This window comes from Periophthalmus magnuspinnatus, chromosome 12 (assembly GCF_009829125.3).
Source record: "Periophthalmus magnuspinnatus isolate fPerMag1 chromosome 12, fPerMag1.2.pri, whole genome shotgun sequence".
Lineage (NCBI taxonomy): Eukaryota > Metazoa > Chordata > Actinopteri > Gobiiformes > Gobiidae > Periophthalmus > Periophthalmus magnuspinnatus.
In genome coordinates this window covers 17,568,781-17,593,400 of record NC_047137.1, presented here as the reverse complement: position 1 = coordinate 17,593,400, position 24,620 = coordinate 17,568,781, and the positions used below count along the sequence as shown (strand labels likewise).

General features: G+C 42.2%; 1 protein-coding gene across 1 annotated transcript in view; it reads left to right on the top strand.

Annotated features, from left to right (window-relative positions):
• Nucleotides 1–17,502, top strand: part of cacna1c (calcium channel, voltage-dependent, L type, alpha 1C subunit) — a 316,373-nt gene extending 298,871 nt beyond the window's left edge. Inside the window, exons 41-53 of the mRNA XM_055225600.1 lie at nucleotides 560–662; nucleotides 1,958–2,059; nucleotides 2,731–2,858; nucleotides 3,568–3,702; nucleotides 5,590–5,942; nucleotides 7,706–7,732; nucleotides 12,849–12,977; nucleotides 15,001–15,128; nucleotides 15,865–15,962; nucleotides 16,060–16,156; nucleotides 16,325–16,433; nucleotides 16,839–16,995; nucleotides 17,071–17,502. Of these exons, the coding sequence (XP_055081575.1) occupies nucleotides 560–662; nucleotides 1,958–2,059; nucleotides 2,731–2,858; nucleotides 3,568–3,702; nucleotides 5,590–5,942; nucleotides 7,706–7,732; nucleotides 12,849–12,977; nucleotides 15,001–15,128; nucleotides 15,865–15,962; nucleotides 16,060–16,156; nucleotides 16,325–16,433; nucleotides 16,839–16,995; nucleotides 17,071–17,502 (1,998 nt within the window). The remainder of the gene's footprint in view (nucleotides 1–559; nucleotides 663–1,957; nucleotides 2,060–2,730; nucleotides 2,859–3,567; nucleotides 3,703–5,589; nucleotides 5,943–7,705; nucleotides 7,733–12,848; nucleotides 12,978–15,000; nucleotides 15,129–15,864; nucleotides 15,963–16,059; nucleotides 16,157–16,324; nucleotides 16,434–16,838; nucleotides 16,996–17,070) is intronic.
• The last annotated feature ends 7,118 nt before the right edge of the window (nucleotides 17,503–24,620 follow it).

The window sequence follows — 24,620 nt, the reverse complement described above, 5'->3', positions numbered from 1 at the left end:
TTTTATTATTATTTTTATTGTATTTTTATGTGTTTTTTATTTTATTTACTTATTTTTTTATTATTTTATTTGATTAAAGCTCGGGTCTCAGGAGGTTAAAGTACTTAAGTCTCATGTTTAGGTGTCTGTGCTTTACTTAAGTACATTTTACAGTGGATATTATTTACTTTTACTTCAGTACATTTGAGAGCAGTGTCTGTACTTTCTACTCCACTACATTTTTTTCAACAGGACTGAAAAGTAAAAGTATTTTTTATTTTAGTTTGAGACCTGCAGAAAAGGCTGAGGGTTTATTTTTAACACGTTTATAATTTGAGCAACAAAAATATAAAAATAAAAACAGATCGATTCAGTCGTTTCTGTTCAAAATTCAGCTCAAATCTTTATAAATCACATCTGAAGCTTTAAAAGACTCAAAATCTGTGTGAAATACTTGTACTTTTTACTCTTTAAGTACATTTTTAAGCAGATACATTGATATTTAACTTTTCCTGGAGTATTTTTATGCTGTAGTATCTGTACTTTTACTTACATACCTGTGTACTTGTTGTGTTTTCAGCGGCTCGTTTCGATGAACATGCCCCTGAACAGCGACGGCACAGTGATGTTTAACGCCACTCTGTTTGCCCTGGTCAGAACGGCTCTCAGGATAAAGACCGAAGGTAACGGCGAGTAACAGCGGGGTTATGTAATACAAAAAGTACACAACAGTACAGTACACATACAGACAGTACGATGTTTATGAGGCGCGCAGGAACACAGACAGCAGCTTCAAATCAGAATATTAACCTCCATTTGAGCTGTTTTAATCATTATGTTGTTGTTTTTTTGTGTTTTTTTTAACTTTTATTACAGTGTGTTGAACGTATTTCAAGATACAGAAGTAATAAGTACCGTATTTTCTGGAGTATAAGTCGCTCTGGAGTATAAGTCGCACCAAAAAAAGCAAAATAATGAAGAAAAAAACATATATAAGTCGCTCTGGAGTATAAGTCGCACCAAAAAAAGCAAAATAATGAAGAAAAAAACATATATAAGTCGCTCTGGAGTATAAGTCGCACCAAAAAAAGCAAAATAATGAAGAAAAAAACATATATAAGTCGCTCTGGAGTATAAGTCGCATTTTTGGGTGATATTTATTTTACAAAATTCGAGACAAAGACCAGACATTTTTTAATAATAATAATAAAATGTGGACCAACAGTCTGAATATCAGTACATCACGCTAATGCTAACGCTAATGCTAACGTAACACATTTATATTAATTCAGCTGAAGCACAGACAGAACTGAACACGTGTCTGGTTTAACGTAAGATATTAACAGTTAATCAGATAAATAAAGCAGAAAAAACAAGCAACACTTTTACTCTGGATCTCATTATATATTTGAATAATTTCACATATAAGTCGTATAAACTAGATAAACTATATAAAAGTGACACTTATAGTCCAGAAAATACTGTAATTAAAATTTTGCTTCGTACTTATCCTTATTACTTTTTAATTATTATTTTTTTCCTATAAATGTAAATGCTATTTTCAAATATGCAAACTACATATTTTGTTTTCTTACCGGGGCCACAGTGACTCTGAAGGTTGTCGGTTCGAATCCCACTTTCGACATAAACACTCCCACAGATGAAAACTGTTGTCGTGTCCTTGGGCAAGACACTTAACCCCCCTCGCCCCAGCGTCTGTGTGCACCGGTGTGTGAATGTGTGTGTGGTTTCTTGATGTAAAGAGCTTTGAGTGACTTAAAGGTGGAAAAATGTTATATAAAAATGTGAATATTTACCGTTTTTAACTCTACTTAAATATATTTAAACCAACAAATAAAAACAAAAAGTAAAAACAAAGTAAATGAATTAATATGCGCTCAACTCATACATTTTTTTAAATTTTATTTTATTTTTTTTAATTTAAATTAACATATTTATTTTGAACATATTTGTGCAGGAAACCTTGAACAGGCCAATGAGGAGCTGAGGGCCATAGTGAAGAAGATCTGGAAAAGAACCAGCATGAAACTCCTCGATCAAGTGGTGCCCCCTGCTGGAGGTGAGACACACAGCAACTCTCATTTATTTACACATCCTTAACCATAATTTTAAGATTGGTAGGTTTTATTCTTTATTTTTGCTACTTTTTACATTTTAAATACACACAGAAAACACGAAATATATGACGTAAGATTTATGGAATTATTTAGTAAAGAAAAAAGTTAAATAGCTCGACTAAATATTTTTATATATATTTATTTTTTTATATTAAAATCCTGCACAGTTTCCACTTTTTGCTTTGTCGAAAATTGTTTTGGTAATTGAATGTTTTTTCTTTGCTACATAATTCTATATATTTTCATTTTTCAGTGTGTGTTTAAAATGTAGAAAGTAGTAAAAAATAAATAAATAAATAAAATAAAACACTAAAGAAGGGGTTATGTCCAAACTTTTGACTGGTGGTTCATGTATATATATTTATTTTTTTTATATTAATATTAAAATCCTCCACTGTTTCCACTTTTTTGCTTTGTCGAAAATTGTTTTGGTAATTTAATGTTTTTTCTTTGCTACATAATTCTATATATCTTCATTTTTAAGTGTGTTTAAAATGTAGAAAGTAGTAAAAAAATAAAAAATAATAAAAAAAACACTAAACAAGAGGTTATGTCCAAACTTTTGACTGGTGGTTCATGTATATATATTTATTTTTTTCCTCCTTTTTTCCAGATGACGAGGTTACAGTCGGGAAGTTCTACGCGACGTTCCTCATTCAGGAGTATTTCCGGAAGTTCAAGAAGAGGAAAGAACAGGGGCTGGTGGCCAAGGTGCCTCCCAAAACGGCCCTTTCTCTGCAGGTAGACGCGCATTTCAGAAAACGACACGACACGAGTAAATGTGTAAATATGGAGCGTGTCACTAATATAAATGACTGAAATTGCTGCATTATTAATCATCAGTTTGTGTGGGGGGTAAATAATAGAGGGATTTTGGTCATGGCTAATATAAATAGTTAAATTAGGCAAAATAAGTGGATCAATCATCTACCAAGTTTCCAGGTTTTATGTGACATTATATTGACACTGTTCTGTCGATCTGTAGTTTGTACGGTCTGTTTTTAATGTTCATGTCTTGATTTACAGACGCAATAGTGAAATAAAAACGCCAGGATCATGTAGAGGGTTAATACGAACATTTAAGAGCAAAATGACGAGTCTGACAGAAGCAGAGACAGAGAGGACACAGTTTATCAAAAAAACAAACTCAAAATAACAAAAAAAAAACCCAAGAATAACTAAAAAAAACCTCAAAATAACAAAAAATTTATAAACTCAATCTAACTAAAAAAAAGAAAATTAAAATAACAAAAATAACCTTGTTTCCCTTATTTGTTTTGGGGCTGAGGATGGAGTTATAAACCGGAGATAAATTATGTCTAAGGCCCCATTTGTTCAAAGACGGATTGTGTTTCCAAACAAAAATGGTGTTTCATTTCTTTGGCGCGGATCTGTACCTCACCGTCTTCAAACTACGTACTTTTCACGTCGATTTAACTTGTTCTCGTAGGCGGGCCTGCGGACGCTCCACGACATCGGGCCGGAGATTCGGAGGGCGATCTCGGGGGACCTGGCGGTGGAGGAGGAGCTGGACAAGGGGCTGAAGGAGGCCGTGTCCGCCGCCTCAGAGGATGACATCTTCAGGGTAAAGGTTGGATACACACCCCCCACTCACTCTCCCCCCAGAGAGAGAGAAAAAACACCCGAGCCCGACCGCTAACCCGCCCCATTCGCTCGCTCGCACACACGCTCGGGCGCTTCTGCATGGACCCGCCACGACGCTACGGGCTGACGACGGCGAATGAGCCACCAGAGCAACGGCAAAGTGCATTAAACGAGCTTTGTCCATGTTGTGTTTTCTTTTCTTTCAGCTCTACCATGTTTTGGCTTTGTTTTATTTCCACATTACATACAGTGTCACGACTATCACAACCAAAATAAGAGCGATTAACAATTATATCTCGTAATTATTAAAGCTGCGGACAGTTTAAAATGTTCTGGATATGAATAATTATCATTTTAATCTTTATGAATATGTTCCATGTTTAAGGAACCGTTAACTGTTACTAAAAGTCACAGACAGCTGGAAAAAAAACCTCATAAATCTTTTGTTTCTAAATATTTTTCTTTTATTTTTCCAGAGCATTTAGAACGACCCTTCCCACATTAATCTGAGCAAATACAGCAACAAGGAACGAACCCTCATTGTACAGTGGCACTTTGAGTCACACGGGTCAAATTTGACCCAATACCAGAGACGCCCCGAGCGTAAACGCCATTAAAGGAATAATAAGTGTTTTTCAAAGACAGGGGGCAGTATGTGATCTCCACAGACCTGACTAGTCCTGATTTCTTCCTGTGGATTGATCTTAAAGAAAAGGTGTTTGTGAATAAAGCTTAATAACGACTTAATAAACGACTTAAAATGTGATATCGAGGATCAAGTAAGAGACATAAGCCCAGAAATGATTTAAATGTGACGCAAAGTGAGTTGGATCGGGCTGTTCAGGGACAAACACAAAATGGTGGACACTTAAAAAACATTATTTTTAAACATCAGGTCATTTTTACATCCTCTAGTTTAAGTCGCGATAAGTTCAAGTGTAAGTGAACAATTATAACCGTATATATTGACAAAAATCTTAGAAGGTTCAGTTTAAAAGTGTCAGTGACTTTTGGGCTTTGTACTTTGTCGTCAGTGAAAAAAACAAAGATCTAGCGGAGAATATTCTGGAAGAGCAGGGCCGTCGACTGAAAATTGGGGGCCCCGGGGCGAGTCGTCTCACATGGGCCCCCCTCTAATACAAATTAATATGAAGAGAGTCCAATTCTGGGCCCCTAAACCCTGGGATAACAGACATTGACTCCCCTATGGATAAGTATGTTTTTTTTCTGCACATTCTGGTGATATAACGGCGTTTATCTTTGTTGTTGATTATCACGATTATATAAAATGTCTCATGAACAATTATTTTATCACAATAAACGATATTTCATCTCGTCCTCGGATGTATTTTAAAAGATAATATTTTTAGACCAAGGTTTAGTTTGTTTTCATCCCTGCTCGCTAGCGCCTCTGAGTGGTCACGTGATCTCGCCGTGACATGTCCGATCGGCTGATTTAAGTTTTAATTTGACTTTGGCGCTGTCTTTCCACCGGTGGAGGCAGGACGACAGTGCCACCTGCAGTCCGACTTGTTCAGGACAGTATCGCAGGTGTGCGGCAGTAAAAACGCCCCCTCGTCCCGGTTTAACGTCCCCTGGGCACATTTCCGTGTTTTTATTGCCTCCTTAAACCGGCGAATAATCCCGGCTTGTGATAGGATCGACAAGAGATTCAAATCCGCCATTTCGCACTACCGCTGTGTCATTGGGCAAGACATTTAGAGACACATGTTTGCATTTATATTCAGATTCATAATTCTTGATTTCGTGCCTGGCTTATCCATGTATATTTTGCTGCAGCTCCAGTCGTTTAACTGTTTATTCTGTGCGTTCTAACGAGTATATCTCCGCCCCGTCTGTCCCGTAGCGCTCAGGGGGGCTCTTCGGTAACCACGTCAACTACTACCAGAGCGACGGCCGCGCCTCTTTCCCCCAAACCTTCACCACGCAGAGACCGCTGCACATCAGCCAGAAGGGGTCGCCCTGCGAGGGGGAGAGCCCGTCCCACGAGAAGCTGATGGACTCCACCACCTTCACCCCGTCGTCCTACTCCTCCTCCGGCTCCAACGCGAACATCAACAACGCCAACAACACGGCCATGGTTCCAGGCACGGGCAGCCGCTTCCCCAGCCCGACCATCAGCACTGTGGACGGGCACACGGGGCAGCCCCTCACCCCGATCCTGCTCCCGCGCTCGGCCTGGTGTTTCCCGCCAAAGAGGTGAGGCTCAGTCTGATCTGTTCATCGTTAAGTCATTTTGTGAACGTACTTACCGTATTTTCTGGACTCTACTTCCGCACTTTTTTTCGTAGTTTGGCCGGGGGTGCGACTTATACTCGGACGGGACTTATACTCGGACGCGACTTATACTTGGACGGGAGTTATAATCAGACGCGACTTATAATCGGACGCAACTTAAAATCAGACGGGACTTATACTCGGACGGGACTTATACTCGGACGGGACTTATACTCGGACGGGACTTATACTCGGACGGGACTTATACTCGGACGGGACTTATACTCGGACGGGACTTATACTCGGACGGGACTTATACTCGGACGGGACTTATACTCGGACGGGACTTATACTCGGATGCGACTTTTACTCGGACGGGACTTATAATCGGATGCAACTTCTACTCGGACTCGACTTAGATATGTATCAGTTTTTGTTTTTTTTCTTCATTATTATACATTTTTTTGGCTGGTGCGACTTACACTCCGGAAAATACGAAAAAATTTTCTTCATACTTTCTCCTTTTTTCATTCGTTCTCTCCTAAATCAGCTCAACAGTGGGTGGAGACGACTAGTTACGAAAGCAAAGTGTCTCATAGACTTTATTAAATCAGGTTAAACTTTAAAGGTTCCGTTTACCGTTTAAAGTTGAGGTATAAAGTGTGTTTTTTTGTCCGTTCCATAGACTGTTTATATAAATGGACCTAGCTAACCCGCTAGCCGCCGCGTTCCAAACAGGAAGTGATCATTGGCTCACTTTATGTTGAAAATCGTCCGCGTGACATCGCTCAAAGCAAAACTAACTCTGAGTCTACGTCTACTTCATTCAAAAATAAATAAATAAAATCATATCAGGACGAAGCCGAAAAGGGAAACAAAATGGCCGCACGTTTTATTTACGCTGCACTTCACTCACTGCGCCGACCTCATTAAGAACAAGAAACTACGTCTGTGATTACGTCTGTGCTTAAAAGGGGCACTACGGAACTTTTCTGCCTGCTTGTCGCCATGGAGATGTAATTACTTTGCCCGGAGTGTTCCACAGTATGGGGTTAAACTCATCTACTGTTTCTCCGTCACAGGCTGTTTATATAAATGGACAGAGCTAACCCGCTAGCCGCCGCGTCAGAAACAGGAAGTGATCATGTGCGCACTTCCTGTTTGCTCTTAAATGTTCGTATTAACCCTCTACATGATCCTGGGGTTTTTATTTCACTTTTGCGTCCGTAAATCAAGATATGAACATCAATAACAGACAAACCAGGCGGCTTCTTTCCCCGAGGTCGCTCCTGCTAGCGTTAGCAACAGGTTTTCCCACCCGTTTTCCCTTTTAAACAGGCGGTGCGGACGGGAAGGGGGTCAATTTCAACAACCTCTCAACAACCTCGCTCCTGATTGGCTCTTTAGTTGCTATGATACCCGCGGTCGGAGTTCCAAATATGAAACTCGGCTCCAGATTAGCCGCTATAACTGTTAGCCACTTCTTTACGCAGTCTATGTTTATAACCCTTCACTTTATTTTTTATTTTATTTCAAAAAGTCTCCGAGCAAAACCGTTTTCCACTTCCTGAACTAACCGTCTGCGTTCACTGTTGAGCTCCGTAGGATTATTTTCACGCTCTGATACGTCTTAAACTCCTTTATGTTAAATCTCTCTTTTATAACAGTGTCTTTACTCCTCTTTTACACTTCATTTCATTCTTTCTTTTCCCACTTTTCCCTTCTTCTTGAATGTGGCCGAGCAGGACGTGTTTTTATGACTCCCTCATGCGGTACGTGACCAGGGACGATCGTCTTGTGTTTACGGCTCAAACTCTGCAGTGATCATACACAAAAACCATCGCTGGTTAAGTGCCATAGCAACGCCGTCGCTATGCACCTTAACCGTTTAGCCGCTAATACGACTAACGGCGCTAATTATGCTAAAGTGACGCATGCATTGAGATTCAAACAGATGCTGCTCCGAGACAGAAAAATGTACAGAAGAAGCTCTCCAAGAAACGGATTTAAAGTTTCTGTTGAAGTTTAAGCCAAAAAAATGATGTAATAAAACTTATCCAATGTGTTTCCATGGTTACAAATAACAGATAACACGTTTGAATTATTTTAGATCATTTAATGTTGTTTTAAAGCCACATTATGTAACGTTTTAACCAAAAAAACAAACTGAAATATGTTTTAGTTGTGTGTGTTGCACTGAAAAGCGTCTGTAGTGTGAGAGGGCTTGCATCTCCACAAACCTGACTCGTATCTGACCTCCTGTGTGTTTCCATGGAAATGTTTTTTTTTCTTTTGGTAATAGTCTGATAAAGTACGGAGTAATATCTGTCGGCTTCAGTGTTGGGAAGTAACTGAGTACATGGACGGGGAATATGTACTCAGAATACTGCGTTTAAGTAACTGTATTCAGAGTACAGGTACTTTTTCATCAGAGTACAGTTACAGTTACTTTTTATTTGGTAGTATTCAGAGTACAGTTACTTTTCATGGTAGTATTCAGAGTACAGTTACAGTTACTTTTTATTTGGTAGTATTCAGAGTACAGTTACTTTTCATGGTAGTATTCAGAGTACAGTTACAGTTACTTTTTATGTGGTAGTATTCAGAGTACAGTTACTTTTCATGGTAGTATTCAGAGTACAGTTACAGTTACTTTTTATTTGGTAGTATTCAGAGTACAGTTAGTTACTTTTTATTTGGTAGTATTCAGAGTACAGTTACTTTTTATCTGATAGTATTCAGAGTACAGTTACTTTTTATCTGATAGTATTCAGAGTACAGTTACTTTTTATCTGATAGTATTCAGAGTACAGTTACTTTTTATCTGATAGTATTCAGAGTACAGTTACTTTTTATCTGATAGTATTCAGAGTACAGTAACAGTTACTTTTCATGTGGTAGTATTCAGAGTACAGTTACAGTTACTTTTTATCTGATAGTATTCAGAGTACAGTTACTTTTTATCTGATAGTATTCAGAGTACAGTTACAGTTACTTTATATTTGGTGATAAACAGTGAGATGTTTTTGTTCCTGTTTTTGTTCCTATATTTTTATTCCTATGTTGTGTCTTTACTCTATAATTTAAACATATCTCAGAGTAAAAGTACTCTAAGTATTCAGAATATTCAGAGCGCAGTACTCTGATCGGACCATGTGTTAATTTGTATATTCTGTAAGTAAATACATTTTTAAACTATTCTTCCCATCACTGATCACCATGGAGACGAACCTGTGTCACTTTAACTTTATATTTTCATGGAACAATGTAGGAAGTTACATAATGTGGCTTTAAATGTCCTGTATGAGCTTTAAGTCGTGTTCTGAAGTTATTTCCTCCTCAAAAACAGACCTGAGTCGTGTTTTGTTTCATTCACATGTTTGAGTCACTTTATTATTCGTCTGTTACATCTACAAAGATCAAAATGTGACGTTCCACCTTGTGATGTCATCAAGTGAGAGTTTTCAAGTGAAGAGGTCAGACTAAAGAGGAGAGACAAGAGGAGGACAAGAGGAAGAGAAGAGACAAGAGAAGAGACAAGAGGAGGAGAAGAGACAAGAGAAGAGACAAGAGGAGGAGAAGAGACAAGAGAAGAGACAAGAGGAGGAGAAGAGACAAGAGGAGGAGGAGAGAAAGAGAGGAGAAGACAAGAGGAGGAGAGAAAGAGGAGAAGACAAGAGGAGGAGAGAAAGAGAGGAGGAGGAGATGAAGAGAGGAGGAAAGGAGACAAGAGGAGAGGAGGAGGAATGGGGAGGAGACGAGGAGAGGAGAAGGAAAGGAGACAAGAGGAGGAAGGAGACGAGAGGAGACATGATTCTAGTGAAGGTGGAGTTTAAAAACACAGTGGAGCACTTCCTGTATCACCACATGATGACATCACAAGGTGCAACAGAGCGTTTTCAGGTTAAATATACAGAGTTTGTGTGTTAAACAAAACACAACTCCAGGTCTGTGTGTGACGAGGAAACGACATGAGAACAGATCAGAAACAGCGTCATATTAGCCGTTTAAGCTAATATTAGCCGTTTAAGCTAATATGTTTCTACTTTAAGTCTCTACACTGGAATTGTAAGAGCTGGTCACGTTTCACTGCCCACGGTTCAGTTTATACGATGAAATATTGAAAAATAGACTTTAATTTAGGATAAAAGTGTCACATTTATGTTTAAAGGTTCAATATGTCACAAAATGGACACGTGTGAAGTTTAATCCACGTTCTAATGTTTCCTCCTCAAAAACAGACCTGAGTCGTGTTTTGTTTCACTCACATGTTTGAGTCACTTTATTATTCGTCTGTAACATCTACAAAGATCAAAATGTGACGTTCCACCTTGTGATGTCATCAAGTGGGAGTTTTCAAGTGAATAGGTCAGACTAAAGAGGAGACAAGAGGAGGAGAAGAGACAAGACGAGGAGAGGAAATATGAAGAGGGGAGGAGGAGAGGGATAGAGGAGGACAGGAGAAGAGGAGAGGAGACAAGAGGAGGAAAGGAGGAAAGGAGGAGGAAAAGAGAGGAGGAGAGAAGGAGACGAGGAAAGAGAAGGAGAGGAGGAAAGGAGGCAAGAGGAGGAGAGAAGGAAAGGAGGAGGAAAAGAGAGGAGATGAGGAGAGAAGGAGACGAGGAAAGAGAAGGAGAGGAGACAAGAGGCGGAGAGGAGGAGAGGAGACAAGAGGCGGAGAGGAGGAAAGGAGACAAGAGGAGGAGAGGAGGAAAGGAGACAGGAGGAGAGGAGGAAAGGAGACAGGAGGAGAGGAGGAAAGGAGACGAGAGGAGGAGAGGAGGCAAGAGGAGGAGAGGAGACGAGAGGAGGCAAGAGGAGGAAAGGAGACAAGAGGAGGAGAAGAGACAAGAGGAGGAGAGGAAATATGAAGAGGGGAGGAGGAGAGGGATAGAGGAGGACAGGAGAAGAGGAGAGGAGACAAGAGGAGGAAAGGAGGAGGAAAAGAGAGGAGATGAGGAGAGAAGGAGACGAGGAAAGAAGGAGAGGAGACAAGAGGCGGAGAGGAGGAAAGGAGACAAGAGGAGGAGAGGAGGAAAGGAGACAAGAGGAGGAGAGGAGGCAAGAGGAGGAAAGGAGACAAGAGGAGGAGAGGAGGAGGAGGAAAGGAGAGGTCACACGAGGAGGAGAGGAGGAGTTTTCGAATGAACAGCTCTTTTTCCCTTTAGTTGAGTAGAGATTGACTGAAATGATCCAAATGATTCTATAAATGAAGGTGTGTGGAGTTTAAAAACACAGTGGAGCACTTCCTGTATCACCACACGATGACATCACAAGGTGGAACGGAGTGTTTTCAGTCTGAGAGGAGAGCTCAGCCTAAATCTGCAGGTTTGTTTCTGTGTTAAACATGTGAGAATGAAACAAACGACGAGGAAACAACATTAGAACCGAGATCAGAAAACTGCGTAACACGGGCCCTTTAAAGAAGCATTATGTCACTTTTCTGGTGCAGGGTCCGCCGCCATGGAGATGCTTTTGCTTTGCCTGGAATGTCCCACAGTTTGGCATTAAATCTATCAATCTTGCACTTACAAAATACATTTATTTGGCGTGTTGGGGTCTGTAAGTTTTAGAACATTCCGGGCAAAGCAGTAACATCTCCATGGAGATGAACATGTCAGACCCTCCCTTAGAAAAGTTCCGCAGTGCATCTTTAAATAAGTCATTAAACGAGCTCATTTAAAGGTTGGAGGTGGATCTTCGGTCGTGTTTGTTAAAATGGCAGCTGTCCGTTTTGCTTCTATCGCTGCTGTTCATCCTTCGCTTCAAAAATCTGCTTCTCAAACTCTTTCCCTTTTGACGCTTTGGCTTGTTCATGCGCTGAAGTTAAAGCAACACCGTGGAACTTTTATTTGTGACCACGCCCTCCTCGAACCCTCAGCTAACGACGACAAGAGTCTAGACCGGCTCACTCAGGGTTAATGTTGTGAATTCAAAACATTTTAATCAATATTTATGGGGTTTGTCACGTGATTTTTGGGGTTTACAGGCGCCATTTTGAGGACTTTAAGAGAGAGAGAGAGAGAAAGAGACAGAAGAGAGAGAGACATAGAGAGAGGAGAGAGAGAGACAGACACATAGAAAGAGACAGAAGAGAGAGAGCCATAGAGAGAGGAGAGAGAGAGACAGAGAGAGACAGACAGAAGAGAGAGACATAGAGAGAGACAGAAGAGAGAGAGACACAGAGAGAGAGACAGAGAGAAAGAGACAAAGAGAGAGAGGGACACAGAGAGCGAGACAGGGAGGAGAGAGAGAGACACATAGAGAGAGACAGAGAGGGGAGAGAGAGAGAGGGGAGAGAGAGACAGAAGAGAGAGGAGACAGAGAGAGAGAGACAAAGAGAGAGACAGAAGAGAGAGGGACACAGACAGAGAAGAGAGAGAGACAGAAGAGAGAGGAGTGAGAGACAGAGAGGAGAGAGACACAGAGAGAGGAAACAGAAACAGAGACAGAGAGAAAGAGACAAAGAGAGAGAGACAGAAGAGAGAGGGACACAGACAGAAGGGAGAGAGACAGAAGACAGAGAGAGAGAAGAGAGAGGGACACAGAGAGAGACACAAAGAGCGGAGAGAGAGAGAGAAAAGGGAGAGAGAGACATGGAGAGAGAGAGAAAGAGACACAGAGAGAGGGACACAGAAGAGAGACAGAGAGACAGAACTTTACAGATCCACAAGAGACGTCATTTGCATCGTAGCTAAACACGACACATTTAAAGCGCAACAAAAGGTTCCACAGTGTCGCTTTAGCCGGTTCTCTCCTTGACGCTCGTTGCCGCTGACTTGTTGCGTTGCCGTGTCTCATCTTGTGTATATCTTTGTGTATTTGTTGTCCGTGTTTATGTTCATTTTCTGTGTGTTTGTGTGTGTGTGTGTGTGTGTGCATTCGTAGCTCGGACTCTAGCGACAGCCGCCTGCCAATCATCCGCAGAGGGGAGGGGTCAATGGAGGAGACGTACGACGAGAGCTACGCCGACGACAGGGAGTACCAAGAGGACACGCGCTCCCTCTCCTCCGACATGTAGGCGTGTCACGATAACTGTTTGAGCCAACGCCGTTTTGGGTTTCGGGTTGACTGACGTTTTATCCGCGCGACTTCGGAACATTTTTACGCTACGTTAAAGGAAATAAACGTAAAATGGACAAGAACTTTTAAGCATTTTCTGTTGGTTTTTCGCTAATTATTAACAAAATTATTAACTGACGCTGTTGCGATTGATCCCGATGGTAAACTTTTTATATAAATCGACGTAGCTAACCCGCTAGCCGCCGCCGCGTTAAAACAGGAAGTGATCAAAAAGAGAAACAAAATGGCCGCACGTTTTATTTACGCTGCACTTCATTCACTGCGCCGACCTCATTAAGAACAACGCACAGTGAGAGAAACTACGTCTGTGCTGAAAAGGCGCACTACGGGAATTTTCTGCCTGCTTGTCGCCATGGAGATGTAATTACTTTGCCCGGAGTGTTCCACAGTATGGGATTAAACTCGTCTACTGTTTCTCCGTCATATCCTGTTTATATAAATGGACAGAGCTAACCCGCTAGCCACCGCGTTCCAAACAGGAAGTGATTATGTGCGCACTTCCTGTTTGCTCTTAAATGTTCGTATTAACCCTCTACATGATCCTGGGGTTTTTATTTCACTATTGTGTCTGTAAATCAAGATATGAACATTAATAACAGACAAATCAGGTCCTTCTTTCCCCGAGGTCGCTCCTGTTAGCGTTAGCAACAGTTTTGATTGACACCGTTGCTAAGCGCCCGTTTCTTGCTAAACCAGCGGTGTGGGCGGGAAGGGGCGTTACCTTCGACAGCCTCGCTCCTGATTGGCTCTTTGGTTGCTATGACACTCGCGGTCCAAATTCCAAATATGAAAAACTGCTCCAGATTAGCCGCTATAACTGCTAGCGTCGATTAGCTTCATTTGGAGCTGAAGCTGTGGTGACGCGCACTCACTTATTTATACAGACTATGGGTACACCCCAAGAAAGCTAGCTCCATCAGCAGCAGTAGTAGTAGTAGTAGTAGCAGTATTAGTATTAGTAATAGTAAATTCTAATATAGATTGGCTGTTTGGCTCAGAGGCTACAGATGTGTAAAATATGCAGCAGCTTGTTTTTTTTACAAGCTCTAGTCTTTTCTGCTCCGTCTTTTTTGTAAATAAATGATAAATAAAACAAACAAAAAGATAAACCTAAAATAATCAGAGAGAGAGACAAAGAGAGGAGAAAGAGAGACAGAGGAGAAAGAGACACAGAGAGAGAGACAGACAGAGATGAAAAGAGGAGAAAGAGACAGACAGAGAGACAAAGAGAGGAGAGAGAGACAGAGACAAAGAGGAGAGAGAGACAAAGAGAGGAGAGAGAGACAGAGACAAAGAGAGGAGAGAGAGACAGAGACAAAGAGAGGAGAAAGAGACAGACAAAGAGACAGAGGAGAGAGATAGAGAGAGACAAAGATAGGATAGAGAGAGACAAAGAGAGGAGAAAGACACAGAGAGAGACAAAGAGAGGAGAGAGAGACAGAGAGAGAGAGACAAAGAGGAGAGACAGAGAAGAGAAAGAGAGACAAAGAGAAGAGAAAGCGAGACAGAAAGAGGATAGACAGAGACAAAGAGAGGAGAACGAGACAGAGAGAGACAGAGACAAAGAGAAGAGAGAGAGACACAGAGAGAGGATAGACAAAGAGAGGAGAGAGAGAGAGAGAGAGACAAAGGGAGGATAGAGAGAGACAGAAAGACAAAGAGAGGAGAAAGAGACAGAGACAAAGATGCTTATGTTATTTTCTCACTGTTCTGTTTTATTTTGAAAGGGTTTTCCTGTTGTTCTCACGCTTCAGTGGAATAAAACAGTTTCGATATTGTATTTGATTCGCTCTAACAGTATCGCTCTTTAAATCGTCGTTATCGTGACAGGCCTGACGGTCCGTGCTGCGTCTGAACCATCTGCCGCCGTGTGGTTTTATCTGTGCGCAGCTTCTGTGGTGACTGCAGGGGGCGCCGTGGTTGCGTTGTCGTTGATGTTTGTGTGTGTGTGCGTCAGGCTGGTGTATCAGGACGACACGTGTAAACAACTGACGCCGATGGAGGAGGTGGAGGAGGCGGAGCAGCGGAGGCCGGGAGGAGGCTGGCAGTCGCCCAGACGAGTGTTTCTCTGCCCGACGTCTCTGGGTGAGGCTTATGTCGCGTTTTTAGTCCCGCCGCCGGACGCCATTTTGGTTCTAGTCGAAACTGTCCCAAACGTAAATGTGTAATTATCGATATTAAAGGTTTAAGTCATTGTTTCCTTCTCAAAAACAGACCTGGAGTTGTGTTTTGTTTCATTCACACACGTTTGGGTCACACTTTAAGCTCCGTTCCACCTTGTGATGTCATCAAGTGGTAGTTTTCAAGTTAACTCCTCCTCCTTTTACCTTTAGTTCAGTCGAGATAAGAGACAACTCCAGGACTGAAATGATCCAAATGATTCTAGAAATGAAGGTGTGTGGAGTTTAAAAACACAGTGGAGCACTTCCTGTATCACCACACGATGACATCACAAGGTGGAACAGAGTGTTTTCAGTTCAAGAGAAGAGCAAAACACAACTGTAGGTCTGTGTGTGAAGAGAAAACAACATGAGGACAGATGTGAAATGGTGTAAAACGGAGACTTTAAATCATTTTGATCATTTTTTGGTAATAGTCAAATCTTCCCATTTTAAGTCTGAAAAGCTGTGAAAAAGTCGTTTAAAAGATCCAGTACGGAGCTTACGAACCCAAAAAAAAACAAAAAAAACATCCAGGGATTGTCTACCCAGGTCTGCAACACCAATTTATGTTGTTCATCTTAATTAAATATGGAAAAATAAATAAAAACCCTGATGCACAGAGTCTTATATCACATAAATATTCGTTTCCGTGGTTTCAGGGCGGAGATCATCGTTCCACTTGGAATGTCTCAGGAGACAGTCAAAGCCTGATGTTTCCCAAAAGACGGCGGTCCCTCTTCACCTCGTACATCACCAGGTCGATACACACGATTTAATAGAATATTATTATTATTATTATTGTTATTATTATTGTTGTTGTTGTTGTTATCATCATGTTTGTGTTTGTGTCTCAGGCTTTGGCGGTCGCAGGGTTGAGTCCTCTCCTCAGACGGAGTCACTCTCCCACTCTCTTCAGCCGACTGTGCTCCACCCCTCCAGCCAGCCCCACCGGTACAACACACACACACACACACCCACACACACACACACACACACACACCAGCCCCACCGGTACAACACACACCCACCCACACACTCACACACTCACCTGCACATTGAAGCAGATTAGGCCTGATATTTGTTCGTAGCATCAAACTTAAATGTGTGTGTTTGTCTCAGCTCTCGGCGGTGAAGCCTCATACCAGCGGGTGCCCTCCTTGAGGCTAGAGGGCGCTAGCTCCCATGAAAAACTCAACACCAGTTTGCCCTCAGTGAACTGCGGGCCCTGGTACAGTGTGTTCTGCCTGTGTTTTATCGTGTTCTGTTTGTTCTTCTGTTTGTTCTGTTTGTTCTTCTGTTTGTTCTGTTTGTTCTTCTGTTTGTTCTGTTTGTTCTTCTGTTTGTTCTGTTTGTTCTGTTTGTTCTTCTGTTTGTTCTGTTTGTTCTTCTGTTTGTTCTGTTTGTTCTTCTGTTTGTTCTTCTGTTTGTTCTGTTTGTTCTGTTTGTTCTTCTGTTTGTTCTGTTTGTTCTTCTGTTTGTTCTTCTGTTTGTTCTGTTTGTTCTTCTGTTTGTTCTGTGTGTTCTGTTTGTTCTTCTGTTTGTTCTTCTGTTTGTTCTGTTTGTTCTGTTTGTTCTTCTGTTTGTTCTGTGTGTTCTTCTGTTCCGTGTCTGTTCACACTCTGTTGTGCTGCAGGTATAACGACAGTAATGGGAGCAGCCGGGCGCCCACCCCCAGTACCTCTGGAGCGCCGGGCCGAGCGCCGCGGCCCGTGTCCCTCACAGTGCCCTCTCTCCTGGGCACGGACTCCTGCTCCCTGTCCCACGGCAGCGCGGGCAGCCTGGTCGAAGCAGTAAGGCTCTTTTAGTTTGACAGTTTCTCTTCTCTAATCTGTGACATCACTGACTTAACGGGACGTCCTGTGCAGGTGCTAATATCTGAAGGCCTGGGGCAGTTCGCGCAGGACCCCTCCTTCATCGAGGCGACCAAAGCGGAGCTGGCCGACGCCTGCGACATGACCATCGAGGAGATGGAGCACGCCGCCAACAACATCCTGAACGGGAACACGGCCGCGCGGAGCCCCTCCCCCCTCTGCAGCCTGAGACCCCATAGCCCCCACAGCCCCCTGAGCCCCCACGCCCCCCTCACGCCCCTCGCCCCCCACACCCCGGCCGCACACAGGGACCCTCTGAGGGAGGGCAGTGCGGAGGGGCCCTCCTCTGCGGAGGAGCGGCAGGAGCTGCTGGGCCCCGGGACAGGTGCGGAGGAGGAGGAGGAGGAGCACAGCTCTCTGCTGCGAGCGGAGGGCCAGAGGAACAGTGCGCTGATGGAGGACGATGAGTGCGTGACCAGTTTGTAGGAGTCAGTCCTCTGTTCGCAGACTCGGCGGCGCCCCCCGGAGGCCCGTCCCGCTCACTGCCTCTGCCCCGGGACGCTCAGGCAGGACTGTGGCGGCAGTGAGCGGCGGTCTGCGCTCGTGTGTACGTTTGTAGTACAGTATAAGCTCTATACTCTCTTACTGCGTGTGTGCTGTGTGTCTGTGTCTCTAAAGTGCCTCACAGTTTGTCCTCAGACGGTGAAGAGCAAAAAGGAAAGAAACAGGAACTCCTTTTATGGACTTCCTGAGATTATCTGTTTGTTTTCATTTCCTTGTGTTTATTTATTAGTTGTTAACGTGGCGCCCTGAGGCGCAGGGACAGACCAGCTTTCGGAGGATGGACTCTGCTCTGGAGGTTATGAAGCGCTGTATGGAGAACATGGGACCAGGCGCTCCCTGTTCCTCTCATCTCTCCTCCTCTTCCAAAGGATCCTGGAGCACAGCCCTGCCAGCCTGGGAGCCGCCTTCACGTCGCTCCCAGACCACACGGGGGGAAGGATTTGAGGGACGGACCACGCCCAGGGGCCTCTGACAGAGACAGAACCACCTCGTCCGGCCCCGGTTTCCTCTGTACCCGGTTTAGCCGCCGCTCTCCGCCCCGGCGGGAAACAGAGGAGCTTCAGCGGCTGCAGCAGAGACAGAGGGCCCGTCTCCTGATACCTCGCTCCTCTCTCCTCCCTCGCTCCTTCCTCCCTCCTCTCTGCACCATCCTCTTCACCAATGAGTTCGACTTTGTTTTATTTGCGACAGAGAGGTGTGAGCTGTGTGTTTTCAGGCAGAGGAGCCTCAGTGTGTCGAGAGCACTTTGCGTTAGATCCGGGGCATCGTTTCTGCTCCTTCCTCTTCCTTAAAACATGACACTGTCCTCGGCCGTGCGCCTCTCTGCTGTGTATTTAACTCTTTATTATTGTGCTAAACTGGCTAGCCATGGTATCTTGTTTTAACAATTTATCCTTGGGGTGCTGGTCGTGTTACGTGTGTTTTTTGCTCAGTTTCTTTTAGGAGATTTTAAGAGGTTTTAAGTATCGAAGCAGGTATAGTGTAGATTCCTACGTGTGCGTCTGCGTTTTAGTACAAGACAAAAGCGTGAATGAAAGAATGAATGTAATGTATTTTAAAGGGGGGCTTTCTCTCAATCCGTATGCACCTTTTACAGATCTATTTATTTATTTATTTTTCCCAGAGGAGAGAATTGCGTGCGGACAGCGTGAATGTGGCGTGCGTGTGTGTGTGTGTGTGTGTATTTGAATGATTACTTATGTATTCTAAATGATTTTAAGCCTAGACAGTAATTTAAGGTAGCATTCGAGTTCGTTCATGTCCGTTTGAAGGTGTGCGTGTGTGCGTTTCTGTGTGAGATTACGGGCCTCCTTAACACAGGGTTATCATGGACAGACATGCTTCCAAAAAAAATGATTTCTTTTTTTAGTATAGTTTGGAATTTTTTTAGCTGCTGAGTCGAAGGCTGCTCTTAGGAAAAATCCGTGTCGCGTTTTGCTCGTTTACTCGGATCGGATTAGCGACAAGCTGATAGCCGATCGCAACGTTTTTATTTCATTTTGTAGAGTAACAAGTACAAGGACCAGAAATGTACTGCCAATATCAAGGCGCTGACTGAATTTAACAAAACTGTTTTTTAATTTTGTTTATAAAGTCTGATTTCAATAGGGCTGGTGAACAGATGCTGCAAGATCCGTTCTATATTATATCTACTGTCGCAAATCATCACTACTTTTAATCTCGGTTTCTCTCATTTTTTTGGCAAAACGGATTTCTTTGAACGACGCCGTGCCGGAAACACGTGCGTAAATAGCTGGATGTTGCATTACGGGCGTAAAAATGAAGGATTAGCTCGGTGCGTAATGTGTTTTTTTAGTTAAATCTGCCTGGTGGAGTGCGTACGGTAGCAAACGTACGAACAAATAGGCTCTGTGTACATTAGCGCGCTAGCTAGCTCACTGAGTGTCGAAGCTAAAAACGGGAAAACATAAAATAAATAACCTATTATAATTCAAATTGATTAAAATAAACCCTACACGATTGTTTTTAAAAGTTGAATACTTCAGTTTTCAGTTTGTTTTAATGTTTATTATGCCTCAAAATTAGCATTAGCGTTAGCATGTCTCTGTCGAAGTATTCATTTTATTTGTGTTACCGTTTAACATGTCGTCAGCGATGTCCACCTGCGGCTCCCTGTCCACTGTCTGACCCCGTAACCTCTGACCCCTGACCTCTAACCCACCTGCAGCTCTCTATCTGCTGTCTGACCCTAACCCCCTAACCTCTGACCTTTGACTTGACCCCTAACCCCCACCTGCACCTCCCTGTCCACCGCCTCATCTTTAAATATTTATTCATTTTTAGCGAGATTCAGCTGAAACAGAAATAAAACTGGACAGGAAGTAGTGACGAAGACAGGAAGTAGTGACGAGAACAGGAAGTAGTGACGCTAACAGTGAGGTAGAGGGCGCTACTGGGCACAGAGCCTATTACACTGTTAACGAAACGTCCCCTTCCCCCAAAATATGAGTGTAAACATGTAAACAAGCTGCGTATAGTAATCATCCATTGGCAGATACACATTACGTTACTATGTTTAAAGCTCCACTACGTAACTTTTCCGGCGTACGGTCCATCACCTGCTTGAAAATGTTCTAGCTTTGCCTGGAATATTCACACAGTCTGGTATAAACGCATCTATCTGGTGTTTTTATTGCCAAAAATACTTGGTTTTTGATGGGGTCAGCTGTTTGTCGCCATGGAGATTTCTAACTTTTATGCCATTCTGTGGAACTTTTTGGACAAAACAACATTTCCGGTGGAAGGTTTGGGACGGTCCCCCTTCAGACGTACTTGTATATTTGAATACTTTTACGTTACGCCCGTTTAAATCAAATATAATCGCGTTTTTTTTTTTGTGGGAATGGGTTTTAAAGGAGGCGCATGAATGAACACACTGCCATACTCTGCTTCCTGTGCCAGTAACACACTTCTGACATTAATATGCAAATGAAATGTGAATGTTCCATAGTACAGTTTTAGCGACAACATTTCAAATATCATGTGAACGAGGGATGAAGCTGTTCTGTCGTGATTTGAAGGAGAAATAACAGTTACGTAACACTCTTGGATCACTTTTAGACTTGACTCTTCATATCCGTCCATATCAGCACATCCTGTATTTTGATTTAGTCGGCTATACCACAAGCTAACATGCTAACACGCTATCAGGCTAATAGGCTAACAGGCTAACGACAAAAACACATGATTTTCTATGGATTATTACTGCTATGTTCCAGATCACAACACAACATTTAAACTGAGTTGGCTACACCACAAGCTAACACGCTAATGCCAAAAAACACATGATTGTCTATGGACTATTATTGCTAGAAATGTTCCACAGTATTGAATTAAACGTTTTTATTTTAGTGTATTCAATTACGAGCGTTTTTGGAGAAATAACAGTTACATAACACTATTGGTTCTCCTTTAGACTTGGCTCTTACAACAAGCTAACAAGCTAACGGGCTAACGACAAAAACACATGATTTTCTATGGACCTTTATTGCTAGGTTGCAGATCACAAAACAATATTTAAATTGAGTTGGCTATACCACAAGCTAACAAGCTATTAAGCTAACAGGCTAATGCCAAAAAACACGTGATTTTTTGTGGACTATTGTTGCTAGGTTCCAGATCACAACACAACATTTAAACTGAGTTGGCTATACCACAAGCTATTAAGCTAACAAGCTAACAGGCTAATGCCAAAAAAACACGTGATTTTTTGTGGACTATTGTTGCTAGGTTCCAGATCACGACACAACATTTAAACTGAGTAGGCTACACCACAAGCTAACAGGCTAATGCCAAAAAACACATGATTGTCTATAGACTATTATTGCTAGGAATGTTCCACAGTATTGCATTAAACATATTTATTTTAACGTTTTTGGAGAAATAACAGTTACATAGCACTCTTCGTTCTTTTGTAGACTTGACTCTTCATATCCGTCCATGTCGTATTTTGATTTAGTCGGCTATACCACAAGCTAGCACGCTAACAGGCTAACGACAAAAACACATGATTTTCTATGGATTATTATTGCTATGTTCTAGATCACAACACGACAATTAAATTGAGTTGGAGGCCGGTTAGCGTTTTTTCTATATAAGGCAAACAATAAATATAAGAAAAACTGCCTCTTTAAGTAACTATAGTAACTGAAGTAATATAAACGCAGACAATTAGACGCACAAAGTACAAAATGTAGTAAAAAGTAATCTATTTAAATGCAAAATGTACTGCAAATTATATCATATGGATCAGGGACAACCATTTCTAAAGATTCCTGAAAAGTTGTCTTGTACATGAGGCGATGCAGTAGTCTCTGTGCACAGTAGCACGCTAGCTAGCTCAGTGCGTCTCAAAGCTAACAGTCACTTTTGTTAACATTGGAAAACGCAAAATAAACAACTTTTTTCAAATACAAATGAATAAAAACAAAGACTAGCCAATTATTTTTATATGTAGAATACGTCGGTTTGTGTTGTTTATTAAAATTAGCATTAGCGTTAGCATTGAGGCACAAACATCTCTTTCTAAACAAAGTGTCCTCCAGTTTAATGTGCATTTTACGCTTCCTGTCCACTGCCTCAGCTTCAAAAATGTATTATTTTTAGCGTGACTTGGCAACAAATGTCATAGCGATAAAACTGAACAGGAAGTAGTGACGCTAACAGTGAGGTAGAGGGCGCTGTTGTGCACAGATACTAAAAAATATTCGCAGATCATTTCAAAAACACATTTAATCTGTTGCCCTGATGCTTTATACAGTATTACACTTGTATTTTCTCCCCTCAAAATCCAGGTTTAGTTTGGTCTCTTTGTGTTCGGCTGGTCTGAGAGCCCCGTGTGGCGTGGAGTGGTACTGCAGATGTGTTGGGGTTACATAGGTATTAAATGAGTGGGTGCGATACCCGCTGCGTCCCACGAGTTATGCAAAAACAATGCAATAATAAGACTGTGACGGTCCTGGGGTGTGTCTATACTTGAATCAGGTACATTACAGTGCGGTATACTCAAGATTTAAGTATTTATTTTTAAACGTGTCCCGGGATGTCCATGTTCAACTTTAAAGCTGCACTGTGCGACTTTTTGCGTGGAGGGTCCGCCACCTGCTTGTCTCCATGGAGATGTTACTGCTTTGCCTGGAATGTTCCAAAGTGTTGCATTAAGACTTGATTCTTATATCGACCCGTGTCAATCATCACATACAGGATTTGGATACAGTCGGCTAAATCGTAAGCTAACGTGCCAACGACGAAAACACACGATTTTCAACATTTAAACAGAGTTGAAGGGCGTGTTAAATTTGTATCGCTTCGCCTGAAATGTTCCGCAGTATTGCATTAAGCCCTGACGCTTCATATCGGCCCATGTCAGTCGTCGTAACGTTTTGATTTCGTAAGCTAACACCACATGCTAACAGGCTAATGACAAAAACACACGATTTACAACACTTAAACGGTGTTGGAGGACAGGTCAAATTAGTGTAGCTTTACCTGAAATGTTCCGCAGTATTGCATTAAGCCTTGACGCTTCATATCGGCCCAAATAAATCATAGTATTTTTTATTTTTTTAGGCTAACACCACAAGCTAACAGGCTAACAACAAAAAACACATGATTTTCTATGGACTATTATTGCTAGGAATGTTCCACAGTATTGCATTAACTGTTTTTATTTAATGTATTCATGTATTTAGGAGCGTTTTTGTCGTTTTAAAAAAGCCGCTCCACAGATCCGACCTGTAACTCGTCCGGGTTGCGTTGTCCTCGTCGAAATCCAGGTGAGTTTAACGTCTCGCCGTGGAACAATCCGGGGCAAAGCGATGACGTAACATCTCCACGGAGACGAGCAGGTGGCAGGACCCTCCGTCAGAAATGTCCCACAGTGCAGCTTTAACTTCCTTGCGCGTGAAGACGAGAGAAGTTGGTGATATTTGTGAAGTTTAACCCAAATTTGACGTATTTAAGCGGCGAAAACACCTGGGGCTCTGACGTCTCTGTGAAAAATGAACTTAAAGTAGCTTTTTTCTGACGTTTTCATGCAAAGGAAGTTGTTTTTCATATAAACGTGGACAGGTACAGTTTCGGAGGATCATTTTGTTTTCTGATTTTGGTTCAGTTGTTTCGTCTTAGCCTTGAATTTTCCGAAAGTTCAAGACGATGCCGCGTGTTTTTAGTTCCAGAGGTGGGTAAAGCTGCAAAAAAAAAAAAAAGTGGTAAAAAGTCCAGATTGTTTTGTAATTTGAGAAAACAAAAGAATAATTCAGTGAAGGAAATGTTTAGATTTTGAGTTTTTGAATGAGAAAACCAGGCGTAACAGTGACACCATGTGGAGAATGTTTGAATTTAGAACAAAAACACAAAAAAGTAAAGAGGATGCACCTTTTGTTTCGACAAATTAACAAGTCACTAGTCACATGTGTAGACTTAAAGTGCTTTCAGACATAGTCCTGGTTTAGTCCTGGTTTAGTCCTGGTTTAGTTCTGTTTTAGTTCTGTTTTAGTCCTGACTCTGGGCACCAGCAGGAGTCCGGGATTGAACCAGGACTAAACTGAGACAAAACCGGAAATAAACCGGGACTAAACTGAGACAAAACTGGAACTAAACCAAGATTAAGCTGGGACTGAACCAGGACTGAACCAGGACTAAACCAGGTCTACATCAGGAGGCTGGTCCCTGAAGTCCATTCCAGTTCACTTGATGCTGTTCATGGAGAGACTTGAGCTGCTTTAAAGACAGAACATTCCCTCGTGTCACATTCGTCCAGGATGAAACTCGTCTGAAGTTCATCCTCGTTTAAATGTGGCGACTTCACAAGTTTTTATTTATTCACTTTTAGAGCGATTACAGTTACACCTCACAGAAATAAGAGAATCCACATGTGGAAAGAAGCCGAGTCCAGAAATAGGTTCCACAAATTTATTAACGTGTTGAGTATGTACAGAAATGACTTGAGTTTACAGATCAGGTGTCTCATTCATTAGACCCAATTGAGAGAACCCAGACCAGTTCAGTGAGAAACAAGT